Here is a 21,053-nt window from a genome sequence, read left to right as displayed (position 1 = left end):
TCACTACTCTTGAGATCAAGTCTCTAACCGACCGATCCACTCGAGACACCAATAATTCTAGTAATTAATGGTCATTGCTTTTGTACTCTTTCTGTCCCAAATATAATTCGTTTTAGACTAAACATGCATTCATTAATCAAGCTATGAATGTAGTTTGTATGAGTGTCTATATTCATTATTACTCATTCGAACGTGGACAGAAAAAGAGTGTCAGAAAGAACTATATTGTGGGACGGAGTGAGTACAAAAGTAATGCTTTGCCCATTATTTTATCATGTTCTTTATCCGTTCCAAAATAAATTTATCCCTTTCTTTCAAAAAAAATATAACCCCTAGAATTTATTTAAATCAAATCAAGTCTATGATACTACATAAGTGTACTGTAAAAAAAGTTATTCTAAATTAAACCATACTAGATAAGTATACTAAGTATATATAAATTTATTCTACTATGCAAGTTTTTGGGCTATGTTTGATCATGTGGTCTATATTTTTGCATATGGTCTTGCAAAAGACTGGTTCATAGAGTTAATTTTGAAATAGAAAATGTAGATGAGTAAGCTGTTGGTGATAACTTAAGGCGCTCTGTTTGGATCTTATCAAGTCGAGTTTATAAGGTGTTCTATTTGGATCTTATGATCTAAATTTAGATGATCTAGGTTATAAAAGCTCTATTCGAATGCTATGGTCAAATTAGCTAGAATTAAGGGTTAAATTTTAAACATTTAGATTTTAGTTAACTAAAGTTAAATGTGGAACTTCAAACCATCTTAGCTCACCTGTGAAATTTTAGTTAACTGAAGTTAAGTATGTTGAACTTTAAACCACCATCTTAGCTCACTTGCGAAGTGGGAATGGCAGGGGGTAGCAGTGGCATGGCAGGAGACCAGTAGTGGTATGGCTGGCACACGTCGAAGCGAGAAAATGGGCGAAGTGATAAGAAAGGGATCTGATAGACGACAGTGGAAGAAAACATTAAGCACTCACATATGGGTCCATAAGTTAGGCCGTATATTAGGGAACTACAGAAACATCTCTACCAATAATCCTAAAAATAGTATTGGAAGAACCCGTTAAAACATTATTCTGAGAGAGATATTAGAGGACTACTGGATGAAGCTATTTGTAACACCTCAAAATCTCATTTTGAGAATTATGTAAAATTTTCCCCTCATGTTGAGTTAAAATATATTTTTCATAAGAATTACCTTACCTTTGAAACTATACATCCTAAAACAATGTTTCCAAAAAAAGGAGCTCAGTAATAATTTGTTCCTTTGATAAATCATATCTTCTAGACTTTACTCTTAAGGATCTTTTAAAACTAGAACTAAATTTTTTAAAATACATATTTTGTGCGCACATTTAAAAGCATCAGCATAAATGAATGAGATGAGAAATAAATAACATAAAATTATATTTTGCATGCGGAGGTGTTGTTATAATGATGCATATGAATGTGAATCCTGAACCTAGATTCGAATTTGAATTCAAAATAATTGCATCATGCTAGAATTTTGGATGAGCATTTAAAACACATAATTGAATTCAAGTTTGAAAACTAGAAATGGGAAATGGAAATGAACAAAAAACAAAACAATTCTACCTCACCTGGGCCGAAATTGCCCCATGCGGCCCATCTCCCTTGCTCTGCGCAGCCCAACCAGCCGAGCTCATGCTCGTACTCACCGCCTGGCGGGTCCCGCCTGTCAGTCGGCCTCTGCGCCCACCAAACCCGCTATCTCTGGCGCTGGAACGTGGGTCCCATATGGCAGCTCCGCCATCTTTATCGAGTCGCACCAGATCACAGAGAATCGCACCCGAACGGACTCCGTCTTCTTCGCTGGATCTGCGCGAAGCTTAACAACCCTCCCTCTGGTGATCTTGGTGGCTGTTACAACCGCCGCATCCGCCTGCTGCGCAACCACGCGGGCTCAGGACCGTATAAATACAGGCGTCGCGGCAATGAGCATCGTGCAGCGCGAGCAAACACATGAGAGGTGAGAGAGAGAGAGAGAGAAAAAAGGTGTGCCGCCATGGTTCCTCGCCCCAACTGCGTTCGGTGTGCTCGGCCCTCGCTGGCAATCGCTCGTCGCCGGGGTGTCGTCATTCCCGCAGAATCACCGTGCACCATCGCGGCTCGGCGACGGGGGCTGGAAGATGAATGGTGGTCACGCAGGAAGCCCTGGCCCCTTCGACTGAAGCCTCGTCCGGGTAGGCATCTACCTTTCCTTCCCTTTAGGTTCTCGTTCTTCAGTACGTAATGTCGATCCACTCTGGGTTGGGTGCCACGGTTGGTCTCTTCCGCGTACCTGGATATAAACTCGAGACCCCTGGGACTCCCGCCTCACATCTCCGAGCTCAGCCATCCTCAAATCTTCGCTGTCGGTGCCCACCCCGTCGTGGCGGATTCGAGATCCAATTCATCAACTGGGGCGGCTGCCATTGGTGGCGCTCGGGGCCCTAGATTGGGCAATGGAGGTCGCCGTGGTATGCCTGACGTACTCATTGCGGTGTTTTGTGTTGTGGGCGACTGGGAGCACGACAATTGCTCGTCGTAACTCCATCACCTCTGTAGTCCGCACCTCCCTGTGGCCGAGCCCCCACTTCATCTTCTGACGGTGGTAAGCACCTTCGTTAAGTTCCCCTCGGTCCCCACTATGCATAGCTTCATTTGGACCAGAGAATTAGTCACCGCAGCTCAATTTCGCACAACCCCGGCGATGGCGCCGCTGCCCTGGGCACTTCCGTGCTGCCCCTACTCGGGTTCAGTCGGGAGAAGAAAAAAAACTGCGACCGTTGATCTGGCCTGGGCGGCTACGATCAAAACACCTCGTACCTGTTCGCGAAATAAAATCTGTGCCGCGGATGGACGATCCGATGGTTGGGTCATGTCGGTGGCGTGGCACTTTCTAGGCCGTAGATCTCGGATCAGTCGGTCGTCTGCGCATACCGGTTGGGGCAGCTATGGATCTAATCTGAACCACAGGATACAAATCGGGCGGCCAGAATTAACCGATACCCTTTCGACCTGCGCGTTTTGCAAAAGAGACCTCCTATTTAACTATAAACAACCCGCAGTCCTGTTCGCGGGGAAGCCTGAGTCTTAGGGTAATTGTGATTATGGCCCCTGTGTTTTTCTGTTATTGGCGCCCAGTCCAGAGCTCAGGAAAAATCAGGAAAATGAATTTAGAATTTGATTTTCAATACACAAATAAATCTAGAAACTTATATAATTCATATTAAATTTATTTTAGCTCCAAATTAATTCATTCCAGAGACATTAATTTTGTTTTAATCTTGTCTACCACCTAGTAACACTGTCTAACCATGAAACTTGAATTAAAATTGTTCATTTGAATTAATCTATTCTAAGTGCTTAATAATTTAGGAAAACCATAACTTCATAACCGTAACCTCGAATTTAGTGGTTCTCGATCCCCCGATCTCATAGCGACGCGTAGAGTATTATTACGTAGTTTGTTCTTATATTTGGTGTGATATTTATTTTGCCTATACTATGTTTGTTTGTATTGCTACGATTAGCAGTGAGGTCACGAGAATCTGAAGAATCATCCTGGTACCTGGAATCTCAAGTCCCAGGCAAGTTGTGCCCTTGATCACTTTTGTTACCTAACAATGTTCTTTATAATCATTTACCATGCATAGGCTTAATTTTGATGGGACTCAATAGGTCACCCTAGATTGTTTATCACATTACCTTGTTTACCCCTGAATCACTTGGGTAGTTTGTTATTGCTTTACATGGTTTTGGGATAATCATTTATTATATCTATGTTCCAATTCTTTTGTTATTCTATTTATGTTCATGTCAAGATCATTAATGTTAATTGGAACATAGAGCTTAACTTGAGAAACACGTGCCACCACAAGGGTTTATGAACGCCCTTGGCTGATTAATTAGGAAAGCTAGCGGAAGACTACCTTACCCGAAAGGGGCAAGGGCAGTAGGGGAGATGCATGCAAGGAGGTTCTCGGGTTGATTTTGCTGCGATGGCGGTCAGACGAGGGATTCTTGCAAGTGCGCTTCTCATAAACTGTAGCGGTTTTCGGAAGCTAGTGGAACTTTGTAAAGGCCTCGTAGTGGATCCCTAGCCATTCACCTCGGTAGTGTCTAAGGGTCTAGCTAACCCTGGCGACATAGGATACACGACTTGTGGGTAAAGGGTACAACCTCTACAGAGTGTAAAACTGGTATACTAGCCGAGCTCACGGTCATAAGCAGCTCAGGACTCTCTGATGATTAAATTATGGAACTTAAACTTAATTTGTCATATGCATTGCATCGCAGGTGAGGTTGTTACTTTTTGTTCTGCTACTTAATTGGGTTGGTATTTACTTATACTTAGTAATTGCTAATAAAATTTTGATCAACTTTAAAAGCAATGCTCAGCTCTAACCATCCTCTTTGGTAAGACTTACACTTCACGTGAGCTCCCACATTTGGCGAGTTCATGCACATTATTCCCCACAACTTGTTGAGCGATGAATGTATGTGAGCTCACTCTTGCTGTCTCACACCCCCCACAGGTCAAGAACAGGTACCACAAGATGAGACACATGAAGGATGATGTGACAAGTTTGTGAGAGATCTAAGTCATCGTCTCCCAGTCAACTTTGGGTTGCTGGACCATTGTCTCCATATAATGTATTTATTTATTTATTTTGTACAAAACCCCGATTATATAGTAAAGATGTGACATTCGATCATGTGCCATGATTCATCATATGTGTGAGACTTGGTCCCAGCACACCTGATGATTATACCTGATGATTATGTTCGCGCCCGGGTCTTGATGCCCCGAAATCCGGGTGTGACACTATTACACCTCCCTAAACCATACAAAACCTAGTCCTAACAAATTCTGATGTCGAATGCTAATTCAACAACTTTATTTCACGTAGAGGTACGGTACATATGCTTACAAAGAACATGTTATTTGAGTTCAAACTTTAATGAACCGCTAAATTGTTTATTTGTATCCGCATTATACACCCTAAAAGTACAGCATGGCGCCACTGGTAATACATCTCAGAACTACGGTTTAACAACTTTCTGCCTTACTGAACCACTGCAAAACCAGAACAGGTTCACTCGCTCTTGCTCTCGGTCTGTCTAAACCTTTGTGCTTACACCTGGCAGAACGCACATATCCAATATACATCCATCAACCATAGCACCAGGTCCAAAAGAAAATTCCAAGAAATAATAGTCGACTTAAATCAGACATGATCAATCAAGACCAAGCAATATCCTTCTATGTATGTACTAGAACAAAAAGATGTGACATGCACACATTGTGTTGGATGTGTTGGTATCATCAATCAAGGACCTTCTTGACTTCCTGAACAAACTTCGCTCTCTGAGAGGGATCCATCTGATGAGCAGCATCCAAAGACAAAGCAGGGTGAGAAGGCAATGGTTATGTGTTAGAATCATCTACTGATAAGATGTCATGTATGTTTGGAATTAAGTGCCCAGCAACATGCAATTGAAATAGAGCTCTAAAGAAGTGAGACGCAACAGACACCAACCAATCGAAGACCACAGGTTAATTGCAAATAAAAAATAAGGTGAAACTGTAAGCAAATTTACCTTATCTAATAGCGTAGAAAGACCCTGCGAGAATGCTTGCAGATCTGAACTGGAGTCAGCAAGATCAGAGAGCGAATGAGACACTTTTTGAGCCCTAAGCTTTTGGATATGCCCCTTGTAGTTTTCAGGACTGTCCTTCCAGGCAACAAAAGCATCATCGTCATCCCATCCAGTGCTTCCTGTTGTGGCCTGAGAAGCAAGGTACCATTCCTTGATGAGCTCCATTGCTAATTGGTGCGTAAATTTATCACCGACTATCTGCCTTATTTCTTTTGCAAGAACATCTTCTGCGATCCTCCTCCGTAGCCTTTTATAGAAGAACGAGCGTGATTCTTCCCAGTCTACAACTTTCTTAATCACACCTTTAGCTGCCATTCTTAGGGAAGTATCATGCAATTCAGCAAACCGTATTGCAATCTGGGTATATAAAGGCAGCAACTGTTTCGTACGTGCTTCTATACTCTTCCGAATCCCTTCTATGTCTGGTAGACTTCCATTTCCATGATTTACATCTTGGAGTTTTGCTTTCAGATTTATCAACTCTGGGTCAAGCCTACCCATACAGTCTTGGAGTTCCTCTGACCTGAACTTGATTTCAATTAACCCTTGAGGTTCGAGAACATTACCTTTGGCAGTCCTTTCAGCATAACACTCAATGCGGTCTGGATTTATTTTGCTATCGACCACAACCCAAGCTCCTCCACGAAGCTCTCCAGCCATAGGAATGTACACAAAAGCAGGCTGATTATATGTCCTAAGGTTCTCGACAATTGTTGACCCAGCCTGAAGAATTCCTTCAAAGAGATCTCTTTGTCCACCAGAGAAGCCTCTCCAATTAGCCAGGATGAACAGAGGCAATCCTTCACGGTTGAAGTCTAATAATGCCTGAGCGGTCTTGGTTGCAGAATCTGGGAACCACACTTGTCCAGCACGAGGGACAGATCGCTCATGGGAATCAAGCTGACCTGGATCAGCAGGGATGATCTGCATCATGGTCTGTGTCTCCACAGCTATGACGCCCACAGGAATTCCTCCAAGCTTTGCTCTGCCAGTAACCACTGTTTTTGCCCATCCTTCAAATGTCTCCACAAAGCTGTCTTTGTCAAACATACCACCCAACCATTTCCCTTGGCTGTCATCTACACCACAGATAGCTGCACGTGGATCGCATGTGTTCTCAGGGATGTAAGCAACAGGTCTGTCTGGAGGGTCCAGAGGTTTGGTAATAGGAAGAGGTCCACCAATGTTTGCAGGAACATAGCTGAGCCACCTCAATATATTGGAAACACCTTCAAGGTCATCTGGAACAGTGAGGTGGACAACACCATTGGTCGCCATGATCTTAGGACCACCAAGCTGCATGTGGGAGCTGTACACTTCCCGCCCAAGGAGCTTGTTCAGGGCAGAAAACCCTGTTAAAATAATAGGCTGGTCAAGACGCTGTATGCACCGTATACCAAGTCGAGCAAGATAAGCTCCTATTCCTACAGTCCGCCCAGTCACAAATGTAAGTGTAAATGTCTCCTCATATGCCCTAGAATAAGCACTGGCAATAGCAGCACTTCCATGTATGTTCTCGACACCAAGCCCATCCTCCTTGCCCACAACAGAGTCAATAATCCACCTAATTTCACCACTATCTAGCTCCAGCTTATGTGCTATAACAGAAGAGCTAATGCGAGCATAGTCTTCTTCAGTCAGATAGATGTACTGAAACCCTCGTTCAGGACTGCCTTCGTCAGACCATCCAACACGGAAGCAAGATTTTACTTCATCAGCTATGCCAATCCTAGCACCAGAGTTTGCTGCCAAGTATATAAGAGGAAGTTTCCTTTCGCAAGCCAGGTTAGTGACAGTTTCAAAAAATGCATCTTCCCTTGGGCCAAATGATCCAGCTCTGAAAGTGATATCATTTGCTACAACAATAATCTGCCTGCCATTGGGAAATTCAGGTGTTGACATCTCCATGATCCAAGCGACCATACCAATGTCGTTGAGCCCAGCAGGGCGTTCCATCGGAATTATAGGAGTGCCCCAGGACCCATGTTTTTCAGCAAACACTAGCTCAGTTGCCTTCACGTAGGATTTACTATTTTCATTGCCTTCAGAAACAGTAGAGCCATTGGACTGCCATGACTTCTGCAGTGCAGTTTCAAAGGCCTACATTTTTTCCATCATTATGAGCTTAGGTTAAAAATAACTACAGATGGTTATTGACAGGGGAAGGGGGGTCAACTCACCAGCGGAAAATCATAGCAATATGTTGTTCTGTTGTTCCTAGCAGAGCAGCGCTTTAGATCAATCACACTCAAAGGTTGATATGGATTATTCAGTGCAACACCATGCAATGGTCCAGCTGACGAAGTGGCTGAATGGTACACTAACTTCTGCGATTCTATTTCCTCCACTTCTCGGTATATCTAAAACCATTAGAAGTACTATGTGCTTCAGAAAATAATGACATGGATGGCAGTTAAATATAAGAACCACACATTGACTTGTATTGTGATGTGTGCAATGTACAGAATACTAAAACAGTAGGGACAACTTACATCAATGGTGCAGGTGTGACCAGTAACATTTGTAGTTACAACTCTCCAGGTACCACTTGCAGGGCCATCACAGTCCAACTTGAGTTTCACCTCCCACTGGCATACAGACAGATGATGCATCCTTGCACCAACAAGCTCATGTATCTTCAAAGCCATTGATTTTAAAAGTGAACAAGCGGTAGCTTCATCTTGGCCAACATCAACAATTGTACTCCTGAGTAATACGAAAAGCTTGTTAAGGAGACTGATATAATAGTCAATGCATAAACATTTCCTGAAAATGATTATGTGCACACTTACCCTGAAAATGGAATGAGGTCAAGAAGCTTTTGCTCTTTCAGTATGCACAAATACATGTGAGAATGACCTGTCCTAATTGCATGAAGCTCTAATTCTTCAATAGCAGTCATCAATGATCTTAAGATGCTATTTGATGTAAATGAAAGAGATTCTTCGGGACATCCTACTTCAGCGTCGCTGATCTGAGCCGATGTAAACTTGTTGCCTGCATTGGGTTGCCTGACAATAGTTCGGAAAAACACCCTATGCAACATTTTGGGGTTTTCAGTATTTCTTAGTGTGTAGATATGCCATTGGCGGTCACGCGAAGGAGTATACTTCATTTCATTGTATCCTTTCACCTTCAACTTATCCTGTATTCATAATAGGCAAAATCAGTAGTGAAGAAAATAAGCATAAAATAACAATAACATAATGTAGCAAACAAGCATGCAGTTATTTTGATAAACAGACCAATTCAAGAAGTGTAGAGAGGGGAGGCTCCACATGCCGGAGAATCTGCTCTTCTTCATAACAACTCTTGTCATCCAACCAGAGGAATGTGTGGCGCATTGGCATGCGAGCTTCATCTCTTTGAACAATGCAACTTATAACCTTCAAACCAGCAGCTTGGAGATCACTTGCAACGCTAGTATCCTTCAGTATCTTGCTAAGCTTTTCCATCTTATGTTGAGCTTGATCATCACTGCTGAAAGAAATGAACTCAGTTAAAAAAAGAGTAGCTCAACATAGACAAAAACTCCTTTGGACCTAATATTGCATTAGAACAAACCTTATTCCACTTATATTACTTTCATTTTCAGCACTCAATAATGCAATGTGCATCATGTTGCCCTCAGAGCTGTTGAACTGTGCCGAATCCTTTAATGCAGCCACAATGGCTGTTGACGCAGATTCAAGTGATTTGAGAACGACCATGGCACCCCATCGCTTCCCACCAATAATAGCCCCATGTCCATTTCTAGTATCAACATGCCCTTCATAAAATTCCCAAAAAGTAATAGCACCAGATTCCTTGAATTTCATTTGGATGCTATCCTTTACAAGATGAGGCTGAAAAAAATATTGGCAAGTTAGCCAGCACATTGTGCATTAACAAGTTGGGAGATCACAATTTCTCACACCCAGTTAATTTCAGCCAATCGTCAGCATCTCATTTCTCAATGTTTCTTTGTGTCAAATGAAAAGATGAGCATTCCATGTAGGGTATCTAACATATCAGATATGCTTAGTGAGACTATGGAAGACATTAAGTTAGTTGATATAATACCTGGTACAATCGTGATATGTATGTCTCAATCACTTTCTGCTGAACAGTTCGATCACTGTAATCAAACAAAGAAATCAGAGCATCTTCAACAGGTAATGGGGCAGAGACTAAATCTTCCATGTTATCCTTAATACTCATTTCTCCCTTATGCATCCCCAGATCCGAAAGGCTTCTTGCAACGCTTGCACGGAGTTCACTTAGTTTGGTTTGTTCAAGAAGTTCACTTGCTTTAAGGGCCAACTGTGTTTATTAAGATGCATGGAATTCATTAGGAAAAATATCAAAATAAATTATAATGGGAATATCTATCTAAGTTATTTCTAACCACTGCACCTTATAATATCTTTTATGATTGAGGGAAGAAAAGCGAACTAACAGATCCCTGTAACCACCAGGATTTGGATAAACCAGCTTTTCCATAAGTGCCGTTACAAGCTTAGCTTTGTTCCTCACACCCTGTGAATAAAATCACACTATCAATAACAAAGATTGTTTCACTAATCATTTGCATAAATGTCACCAGCCATAAAGAAATTTACCTGGTGAGACAACACAATGTCTACAACCTTCTGCAGGTCTTTACTGTGCTGATGCCGCAATGTTTCAATCACGTCAGACTGCCATGAAATAAATAGAGAAAAATAGCAAGTCAGATTGTTCAAGTAAATTCCAGCTGAAGCAATGCAAAAAGTCTCTCCTAACTAAGATAATGGAAAGTACTGAACATTTTGTGTGTTTTTTTTTCTAATACTGATCTGTTCAGTCTTATAATGTGCAATAACCTGAATGCCATCACTAAAAAGTTCTTCCACTGTAAGATACTCCTCGAAAAGAGACTTGACAACAAAATGTGCATGGCTCTCTCTCCCACCCTCATATGACTTCAGTAGGTTCATAAGAGGCTCAACAAGCCTCTCATTTGTAGCCTTTTCCTTCTCTGAACCATAAGAAAGATTTTCCTGCAGAGAAAGCACCAGTTAAGACAATAGCGAACAGTTTAAGGGATACCACAAAAGAAGCATAACTGACCTCAATGATGTCTCTTAGCAACTTGGATGGAAAGTCCTCGTTTTTTCCATGGTAAAAATTCAACTTGTATTCCTTGTATTTATCCTCTAACTGCATGCATGAAAGATAAAAACATCAGAGCTAGAACAAAAAAGGATTATGTAAGGACATACCAGAAAAACTATAATCACAGAATCAAAACAAACTTACTGAAAGATTCAAATGCTAGAGTGAAATATTCTGAGTTTTCAATTTAACAATCAAGACAATTTCAAATTTTACAAAACAAACTGCAGCAAACTACAGGGTTTGTGAGCATAACACGGTGCAAACTAATGTTATAAAATACCATAGTTTCTCTGATGGCTTTTTCTGCCATCAACATAAGCCAATGTGTAAAAATAAGATAATATATCTATCTACTAAAATGGATCATCTTTCCTTTAATCCAGATTGGCTATATCTTGCCAATTGTCTCATACCTCACTCTTGAGATTTCTTGGAAGCCTCGTTGCTAGAACAGACATAAGTTCATCCCACTGTAGGAAAGGAAGCTCAGGGTTGTCCAGGCAGCATACCAAATCTTGAACGACCTGAAAAGAAGTGTTTAGCATGAATCAATTGATAATGGATAATAATTAAGTGCTAAGAAGTTAATGAGACAGACACCAAAGCATAATAACTTCAAATCAATGTACAATTGGAAATTGTCAAACTAGAAGATAGTTCTGAAAGAATGAAAACAATTTGTGTAGCAGATAAACTTGCAGTTCCACACTGAACAGAATGTGGTCACAATAAGATGAAATGTTTACTTCATTAATATTGTGCTCATATCCTGCAAGGACCATTCGAGCAGCATTCAAACTTGCAGCATATCTTTTGTGTACTTGACTAGAGACAGCAACAGGGAGCTCCATTTGTGGAAATATTCCATCAAATGGCTCAGCTCTTTTCACAGCAGAAGGGTCATCAAGATCCAACCTTGCTATAAGATCACCAGCCTAAAACAAAATATAAGTTGATAAATGTTACATGAAATATTATGTGATGAAAGCACAATGCAAGGAATGGACATGTGCGAATATAACCTGCAATGCCTGGCCCTCAGACATCATACAATGAATGACACCAGAAGCAGGTGACAAGAGAGGCATGCACATCTTCATAACCTCAACTTCCGCGTATGGTACATCCGCATCAACATGAGCACCATCAGCAACCAAGAAACGAAGAAGTTTGCAGGGTGTCTCAGCTAATAACTTTGATGGATCATGGTCATTCTGCAAGAAAACAAAGATTAATCACAATTTTCTTATGTGATGTCGCCTGCTGAAGCAAACAACAGAACCCATCTTTTAAAGATAAGTTAGTGGGGTGAAATGCAATAATAAATTATACAAATAATCTAGCAAAGTTATACAATCAGACAACAAGAATATAAAGGAAGAAGGGAGTATTTACCTGCAATAAACATGTCTTTCCATCAATCTGAAGCCGTGTACCACCAGCTTCTTCTTCTGCATAAATTACATGGCTGTTTCCATCCAACTGGAGCCATTGCAGTTTAACAATCAGAAATCGAAACCATTTATCCAACTAATTAATAATAAAGCATAAAAAAGAACTAGTTACCTGCATTAAGAGGCCACCATCACATAAAGATTGTACATTCGCTTCAACTGTTGAATCATTCATTCTCAACCTGTAGCTACCATGTCCAGTCCTTACAGTTTCAATCTACGACATGATGCAGACGAAACTCAGGATGATGCCAATCTAACTTTATTGTCAACTAAAATAAATTCCCTTATGGAATGTCAAACTTACTGTGTATTTGCTCCCTTCTATATTCAAATTAACTGTAGAATTGACAAGGGATATATGCTGCATATAAATACTATTCATCAACCATTTTTCACCTTAAAAAATATCCAGAGTTAATCCCACAAAACATACCTTTGGTGGAATCTGGCCCTTGGTGAGATAACTAACATATTCAGAAACAGTGGCTGCATTGGTGGTTACTGTTTTCTGTAGCATGTGACAATTACTTAAATTAGACCTTGCATTGGTATGTTTTCGCAGTAGCTTGACAAAAGATGTTAGCATGATATCTTTATCTTACATATAAAGCACCCCCAACCACTGAAATATACCATGGGGGCCTCTCAGCTTGAACACGCATAGCTATTCTGGTGTCGAGCCAACCAGTATGAATCTTGTTTTCTCTAAAGTCTGAAGCCTGGAATAATAGGAAAATAGCACCACAGGTTTAGCCATAATAGAAAATCAAACTTAATGATATGAATCAACATAATGAAAATGTGATTTAAAAGGTGGTTAATATTTCTTACATTTAAGAGGTCAACTGTGTAATCAACATTTGAATGAATTTCTCCACGAATTTGAATCTCTTTTAATGCAAGAGTCATGTTTGTTATTGCTGCTGATCTAGAGAGCCCATATGCAAAAACATGTCCTGTAACGGAAAGAGCAATATTTCAAAATTGAGGACCAATATAAATTACAAAGAATACTCTTGGTTTACACATACCGAACTGAGAATCAGCAAATTCATGAATGCCTCCACCAGACTGAAAGCAGATAAGGGGAGGGGGGTCAGTGCAAATATTTGTGTGCTAAATGAGACGATGGATGGTTGAAATACAAAGAGAACCGTTCAAATTATTTTCACAAAAGAATAATGTGACAGCGTACTAAAGTTAACAAGTTACCTTTACTGAGAAGTAGGCCCAAACATTAGGCTTGCTTTTAAAACTTATCTCCTGAAAGATAAAAAATCAAGACCTAGTCATTTAACCAAACTTAATCTCTTTGAACGATATATAATACATGTGATCTAGAAAACTTACCTTCACTTTCCCACCAGTAGGTTTGAAACCATCATCTGGGTCCTCACTAGTAATTCTAACTGCTACACAATGGCCCTTTGGCCATTGAGAATCTACTTCATCAAAATTAAATGGTGTAGCAAGAGCTGCTGTTTTCCTCCAAATGTCATACCCTCCTCCATAGTCCATTCCATAGAAACGTCTGATTTCTACATAAGTAGAAAATTAGAGAATAAAACAATAAGGAACTAAATAAGTTGGTAAATTGGTAATTACCTGGAATCTGCCAAAGAGGTATGCCCATTCCAACAGCAACTTGAGCTGCAGGCAGATTTACTTCAGCTATCCACTCGGTGACTGGATGCTCAACCTGCATGAAGATAATTTAAAATTGTAAAGGATTTCCCCTACATATTAACTAGTCAATGGAGTTCAAGTAGCAAACCTGTAGTCGGGGATTAAGTTCCAGAAAATAGTAGTCTCCAGTTTCCATGCTGTAAAGATACTCAACAGTAGCAGCACCAACATAACCCACAGCCTTAGCAAGCCTCCTTGCTGCCTGCTCAAGTGCTTTAACTGTCTCACGAGGAGCAACAGTAACTGGACCTTCTTCAATAATCTGTTGTAGCAAAATGTGAATGGAGCTACAATTGAGAAATATATTGCATAACAAAATACATGGTTCTATAAACTTCGTGTTTATGGCTGGGTGGGTGAGGGGCAGACCTTCTGGTGTCGCCGTTGCACACTGCAATCACGACTGTGAAGTGCTGCTACATTACCATATTGATCACAAAGCAACTGAACTTCAAGATGCCGACTCTACAATAGAGAATAAGATTTAAGATCAAATATAATGCATGACTACAGATAACAGAGCACAATTCCAGGCTTCCATCTAAAAAATAAAGGTGTAAAGTATGAAACATGTTTTGGCTGTTTGACACAGCAGAGTTCAATAATCATGAGAATATTGAAAACTTATACAATTTAGTACAAAAAGTAATTTTAGAAAAAAAGGTAAAACATCTTCTCCACAAGTGTTGAGAAACAAGATGTGTTGTTTCTCTCCAGCCATTATGACAACCTTTCCATGATACCGACTGTAAATTGACACAAATGGACCATGTAAAACATGGCACTTCATACTAAGAAAAGCTTAGTCCAACTCCTAGAAATGCATGTTTTTTATTAAAAAAACTGTTAATTATCTGCTCAACCATTGTCATTTTCAAGAGTTCCCATCAATTAAGATAAATATGTTAATCTCCAAATATGATGACCATTAGTGCATTTGTCAATAATGCATCAGATGAAGCTTCCAGAAAATACAAGGGTAACTAAAGGTGAAAAGGTATGGAATATAAATTTCAGAAAGGAAAAAAAAAAACTAACCTGGGATGCAAGCCTCATGACAAATATTGGGGAGCCAGGGACTTCACCTTGTACTTGCTTAAACAGCGCTCTAACCTCATCATCATTATGAACCTGCCAGGGAAAATGATTTAATCATGTCAAAAGGGGGGTAGCTCCCCACACCAAACTCCAATGTGCACAGTTCTTCACAGATAGTTTAATCACATAATAAAGCACACCTTTCTTATTCCTTTACCACCACCTCCCCAGGATGCCTTAATCATGGCAGGATAACCAACCACTTGACAACTTGCAACTGCTTCCTCTGTGGTAGTAACGCAAGCTTTTCTATACATCTCCTCAGGTATCGCGTCTAAGCAGCACTCTAATGGAACTTCAACCTAAATTTAGTGTCATTAGAATATGAAAGAGAGAGCAATGAGACAGGCAGATAGTAATCAAAGAGTGAGACTCACATGTGATCCACTCCAAGCAAGAGTTGGGACCCCGGCTGCTTGAGCAATGAGAGCTGAGCCGACCTTATCTCCCAAAGCATTCATTGATGATGCAGGTGGGCCAAGAAAAACGATCCCTTTTGCGGTCAATACATCTGGCAGTTCAGGATTCTCAGAAGCATGACCCCAACCAGGCCAAACAGCAGAAACACCTAGTTTTTGTGCCATCTGCAATATTTCACAGTTAATGGTGACAATTGGACTTCCACAACAGCAGAGGAGAAATATAAATTTCTCTACTTAAATATGTCAATCATTATACAACAAATAAAGGAAACAGCAGACCAGTAGTAAACTAACAGATTAGCAAGGCTAACCTCCACTATGAGTTGAACATTGGCGTAGTTATTATTGTTTGTTCCACCAGGCACCTCTACGAATTGGTCAGCAATTCTAATGTGTTCTGCATTTATCCTCATGTCTTCCGGAGTTGCCATAGCTATGAGTTGAATTGCCTTCTCAGATCCAAAAGTATCATTAGCCCATGTCCGGACACTCCTCATAAATTTTGCTGCTGCCATTCCATTGTTGGCCACTAATATACTGTGAATTGGTGTTTTGCCACCTAGTGCCGCACAAAATTCAACAACCTTGGACACTGAGGCATGTCTTCCATTATGTGTTTCATTGATAATCCCATTCATTTGATAAGAATCTGTTGGCCCCCTAGGATCCTCAGATCCACTGGAAAAAGACAAAAAAAAAAGATTAGTATTGTTTTCACAACACTGACAATATGCATGGATGTCAAAAATAAACAAAGTTCAAATCAGCTTTGTGTCTATCATATATGTCCAATTTAGGCCAAGCATTTAAATTTTTCTCAAAAAATGCAGGCATTTACAGCAACAGAAGTCACAAATGTGTATGCAGATATGATTTATAATAAGTGACCATTGTCCAGCAAACACTGCAACTAATTCTTCAACATGAGCTATAACTACATCATATAACTGAACCAGAGCATTCACCATGCTCTAAATAACAGGTCCCTGGCTGTGTTGCAACAGTTACATCACATATTTTGCAGCATTTACTATGAAAGATTGAGCATACAGCACCAGGACATTAAGACAGCATTTCAGTATTAGCGAAGCTAGTATAAATAAGCTGAGAATATTTTCTTTTTCCAAAACAAACGTACGCAAAATATTGTAGTCCTTACTGTGAAATATCCACTTCGGAAGGTGCCTCACTTGGGAGGTCGATAATGCCAGCAAGACCTACATGCAGACAAACATTTGAAACTGAGCAGTGAGCATATCTATATTGGTACCTAGAATGAGGCTTCAAACATTACCATGTTAAAACAACTAAAAACTCGACCTACAGGGTAAGACAGCCCTTGGACATTGTATTATTAAGATCTTCTAACAAAGGTCAAGAAAACTCTTAAACCCCTGGCCCGCCGATACACAATGACATCGTAGCCTATATGAGGACGACCACGACCGGACTGTGCAGATTCGGGTGGGGGTGGGGGGGTAACCCTAGCCTAAAATTCGCTCCGACGGAAAATCAAACTCAAGACCTTAAGGAGTGGTACTCAGGCCACCTAACCAACTCAACTAGAGGCCCTTTCGCATGTTAAAACAAATAAACAACACCAGCCAAGAAAGAACTCTTTAATATATATTCTGTAGCAAAATTTTAGCTTGTATCAAAAGATATTCACAGTACCTTGACGAACAGACTGGCTGTGCTTTTTGGCATCTGATACCCCATCTCCGCCATCACGGAGTGAACGAGTACGGCTTTTCCTTCTGTTTAAGGGCCTCGATAATGAAGATGATGAGAATGTAGTCCCAGCTGAACTTCTCTGGCGATTAGGGAGTAGTGGCAAGGCCTTTGAGGCAGCTGCGGCTAATCCAAGCTGTGACATTGTCGTTCCGTGGCCCAGACAGCACAATTGAAGACCTTCTCAAACGCACAGTGCCATAAAAAGGGAAGAAAACTCCTGGAAAATCTGACAGAGGCAAAAGACACCATCAGAGCTCTAGCAGAATACTCTTAGGAAGTTTTGAATATCAAAGAAATGAAAGCAACATTATAATTTATAGGCCACTCGCTAAAAAATATTTGTGATGTTTCCAGTTTTCCTCTCATTTTGAAGGAACCTGCCATGTTGAGATCTTATCAAGTTTATTGGCCACCATTCATGAAGATTTTAGAAAACTATTTACTAGTGAAATATGTCCAAATATACAAAGGTCTCTTCCACTCAAACTTGCCAGAACCTTTTACCTATAATTATACTATGTTTCTGCTGTTTAGTTTTATTTTCCTTTTTTGTCATACGAAGCCCAAATGTAGTGCAAAATCTTTTTCAATGGAGATGGTTGTATAAGAAGGGGCCAAGGGGTGGCAGTGGCAAGGAAACCTCAACCTGAGCAGGGGGGATAATGAGTACACAACAAGGTCCCCAAATGGCAACAGGTTCTTTTTCTCATTCTATGAATCACCTATTTGGTTTTTTTATCAGAGCGATGATAAGGCTTCATGTGGCTTGTGAAAGTAAGATCAAGATCAAATTTCGTGGCTCAGACAGTAAGAAAATTGTTTGTTTGGAATATTCTCTCTGAAGAAAGTAAATCAAATTTTCTTTATACTAAATGATCACTGCCTTTCAGAAAGGTTTGTTTTTTCTCGAAAAAAAAAGTTGCAGGTAAAACCTCCTTTTCCTTGTGCACAGAGCGCTAAGAATGCAAAACATTGTTTTTTCAGAATTGAGATGTACAACAAAAGGATGTAATCTATATGATACATAAAAGAAGGTCATCAGTTACATGCAGGTATTAGACAACCAGGGGAAGCAAAAAGATGCACAACCACCAACCATCATAGAGTGCAATGTTACAGTAACCCACTTGGTAGAATGACACATGAGCAAAGACTAGCAGGGAACGAAGCCAAGTGCATTCCTTATGCACCCACACAAAGGAAAAGGTGTGCTTAAACCCTGATTCATGAGGTTACCTACTGATACTACAGCTTAATAAACCTTACCGCCACCTACCATTAGAATGGCACCTATCAATCTAGCATGGGCATGGGCATCCCTGAATAAACCACAGTCAGCAACGCTAGACACTAGCAGAGGCGGCCCAGAGGCTACCCATCCATCCTGCAGTGCAACAAGAGACAACCTACATTTAGCCCACGCAGCTGCCACAAACAATTGCGTAAGCCGAGACCATTCAGCCACCCCAGTAACCCTGGGGTTGCCATTGCCGTACAGGGCTCACGGAATTCCGCTCCAGTCGGGCGCATGCAAAACCCCGGCTTGGCGCTGACGAATCCATACCAAGCTTAAACCCTGTATGTACGTACCCACGCAGAGCAACGAACCCGGCACCCCGGCAGCAGCCAGGAGAGCAATGGCGGCGCGCGGTCTCACCAGCAGTGGCGCAGATCGGCGTGCAGCGCGCGGATCTGACGAGCTCCACTGGGCCGCGACAGAGGGAGCGGCGCTGGCGACGAGCCGGCGGAATAAATAGCGCGGGGGCGAGCTGGTACCTCGGTAAGAAAGACAGCGGAGAAGGCGACGCGCGGGTGTTGGATCCTTGCGGCGGCGGGGCGGAGCAGAGAAGGAGGCGGAGAGAGGCGGCGGGGCGGAGGCGGAGAGACCGAGGGGCGGGGGCGGGGAGGTGCGACTGGCGAGCCAGGAGGAGGGCGGGGGCGGAGGGATGGGGGGTGTGCGGCCTATAATAATAATTTCGCTGGCCCGCATCGGCATCGGGGACTCCGCCACGGTGGAGTGCAGTGGGCAGTGGCACGTGGTAGGGGAGGAGGGCGATGGAGATAACGGTGGGGGCAAGTGGAGGGCCCCGATGCCGCCGGGTGGATAGGGTTGGGAGATCGGACGCGCGTGGTTTTGTGTCCGTGATGACGGGGCCTGGGGACACTGTGGAATGGGCATTTTCCTTCCGTTTCCGCCAGGGTTTGGCTGCTGCGGCCTGCGGGCGATGATGCCCCTGCGCCTGGCTCTGGCGTCTGCTGTCTTGGCGTTGGCTAGCTGGCGTGCCCCCCCTGGTTTGGACGGTTTGACACTTTGACGGCTGCGCCCGCCTCCGGTGTACGGGTTGGGGTTAGCACGGAAGTTGCCAACTATTATGCTTGTGTGGTTGAGCTGACCGCACTTGCCCCCCTGATCGTGACCCCATTCTTGGCCTCTCCCCTCCCATCTCCCTGATCGTGACATGGACCTGTAATTATGCAACCAATTTATGCTGTGCAGGTGGTCATTAATATGGTGGGCAGTGATCAAATTCAATCGGTTTTTGGAAAAGGTCATATGGTAAAAACAGTTTTAGGAGCTTTTAGCTGTTGCCTTGCCGCTTTCTAAGTTGGCAATAATAAAAAGTTGTGCAGCAATGGCGTCCATGTACGACAACGACAAGGATATTTTGGTTTCGAGTGACATTACATGAACAATGCGCTTTTATTTATTATATATATGGAGCACCTTACTATGAAGTCTGTTTAACTAGCAAAAATAACCCTGCTAAAGTTAGTAGTAGTTCCCGTGACAAAACGAAATCCCTAAAAAAATTAGGGCATCGGCAAAACTATCCCTTGTACAGATTCTGGCCTCTAGGGCCTAGCATAGATTGTTTCTTTATGAAAAAGTATAGCCTAGTTTTTATATAGACACCTACGTATGGTGGTACGTTGGTCATTGAATAAGTGATAAAGTTAATTACTACTGTTGAAAATATATAAACCTATATTAATATAAACGGTAAGTGATAGTGTGGTGTATACTTGTCGCTTTAGACCAACTCCAAAAGAATATCTATATTCTTTCTAATCTATATAAATAGATATTTTTTAACAATTTATCTAAATATAGGCATTTTCTATTGTGAATTTCTCACTAGTCAAATATAGAAAACTAGTCAAATATAGAAAACGTGAATGAATTTCTAGATTGCAAACAAGATGTAGAAAGGATGTTGGAGACTAAAAAGATATAGAAAACGGTTTTTGTGCAAATAACCATTAAAATGATAATTTAGATGGTGAAATTTAGAAAGACTCTTGGATATGCTTTTATGGGCGTTTGAATGCACTGAAACTAAAAGTTGACCTAAAATTGATGAGTAAATTTCAACTCAAAGCGTTGTTAATATCTTTCACTACGGTCTTTACTACTAAGTGTGTGGCAGAACCTCCCAATTTATAAGGCCCACACGCACATGTTCTCGTCTCAAAGACTTCAGACGGCTATGCATGTGCACCAAATAACTTAACAGGATCCGTCCGAGTGTCCCAAGGACCCTGGATAAACCACTTATAATCAGGATCGCAAGATTAATTAAACACAAATCACACACCAACATTTTTGCTGCGGAAATTTTATTACCAAATTTTACAAGTTACATCAAGTTTACAATATACACAATCAGAGTAATTACAATACATTTTTTATGTATAAACCTTTATAAGTTTGAAATATATGCTAGTTCAGTGACAATCCTTAATAAGAAGTATAGAAGAGCTACTCAAACCTATAAGAAGGTCGTACCCACCGGCGCTTAGCACCATCCACAGGAACACACGATCAAAACCTGCAACGGT

General features: G+C 41.3%; 1 protein-coding gene across 6 annotated transcripts; it reads right to left on the bottom strand.

Moving 5' to 3' along the window:
• Positions 1-4,892: 4,892 nt before the first annotated feature.
• Positions 4,893-19,247, bottom strand: LOC542319 (acetyl-coenzyme A carboxylase). 6 transcript variants are annotated; one of them, XM_020548014.1, is made up of 34 exons: positions 18,871-19,247; positions 17,154-17,439; positions 16,639-16,696; positions 15,791-16,157; positions 15,435-15,641; positions 15,198-15,359; positions 14,998-15,090; positions 14,329-14,424; positions 14,048-14,221; positions 13,879-13,972; positions 13,624-13,811; positions 13,486-13,536; positions 13,305-13,344; positions 13,105-13,229; positions 12,876-12,992; positions 12,707-12,781; positions 12,578-12,634; positions 12,383-12,487; positions 12,212-12,298; positions 11,839-12,030; positions 11,563-11,751; positions 11,230-11,340; positions 10,769-10,858; positions 10,522-10,698; positions 10,279-10,356; positions 10,073-10,195; positions 9,740-9,979; positions 9,242-9,522; positions 8,923-9,154; positions 8,470-8,822; positions 8,170-8,383; positions 7,858-8,037; positions 5,618-7,777; positions 4,893-5,399 (listed from the first exon to the last, which is right to left on the bottom strand). In XM_020548014.1, exons 2-34 carry the CDS (start codon positions 17,353-17,355, stop codon positions 5,343-5,345), a joined length of 6,975 nt encoding a protein of 2,324 aa, XP_020403603.1. In that variant the 5' UTR covers positions 17,356-17,439; positions 18,871-19,247; the 3' UTR covers positions 4,893-5,342.
• Positions 19,248-21,053: the final 1,806 nt, after the last annotated feature.

This window comes from Zea mays, chromosome 2 (genome assembly GCF_902167145.1).
Source record: "Zea mays cultivar B73 chromosome 2, Zm-B73-REFERENCE-NAM-5.0, whole genome shotgun sequence".
Lineage (NCBI taxonomy): Eukaryota > Viridiplantae > Streptophyta > Magnoliopsida > Poales > Poaceae > Zea > Zea mays.
Note: the sequence above shows the minus strand (reverse complement) of the source record. Positions and strands in the feature narration are given on the sequence as shown.

Coding starts and splice junctions, on each gene's coding strand:
- LOC542319 (XM_008670418.3), bottom strand. CDS start 17,355: ATGTCACAGCTTGGATTAGCCGCAGCTGCCTCAAAGGCCTTGCCACTA. Junction 10,859..11,229: donor CAAGAAATCTCAAGAGTGAG/GTATGAGACAAT, acceptor TCATGCATGCAG/TTAGAGGATAAATACAAGGA. Junction 8,384..8,469: donor GACCTCATTCCATTTTCAGG/GTAAGTGTGCAC, acceptor CGTATTACTCAG/GAGTACAATTGTTGATGTTG.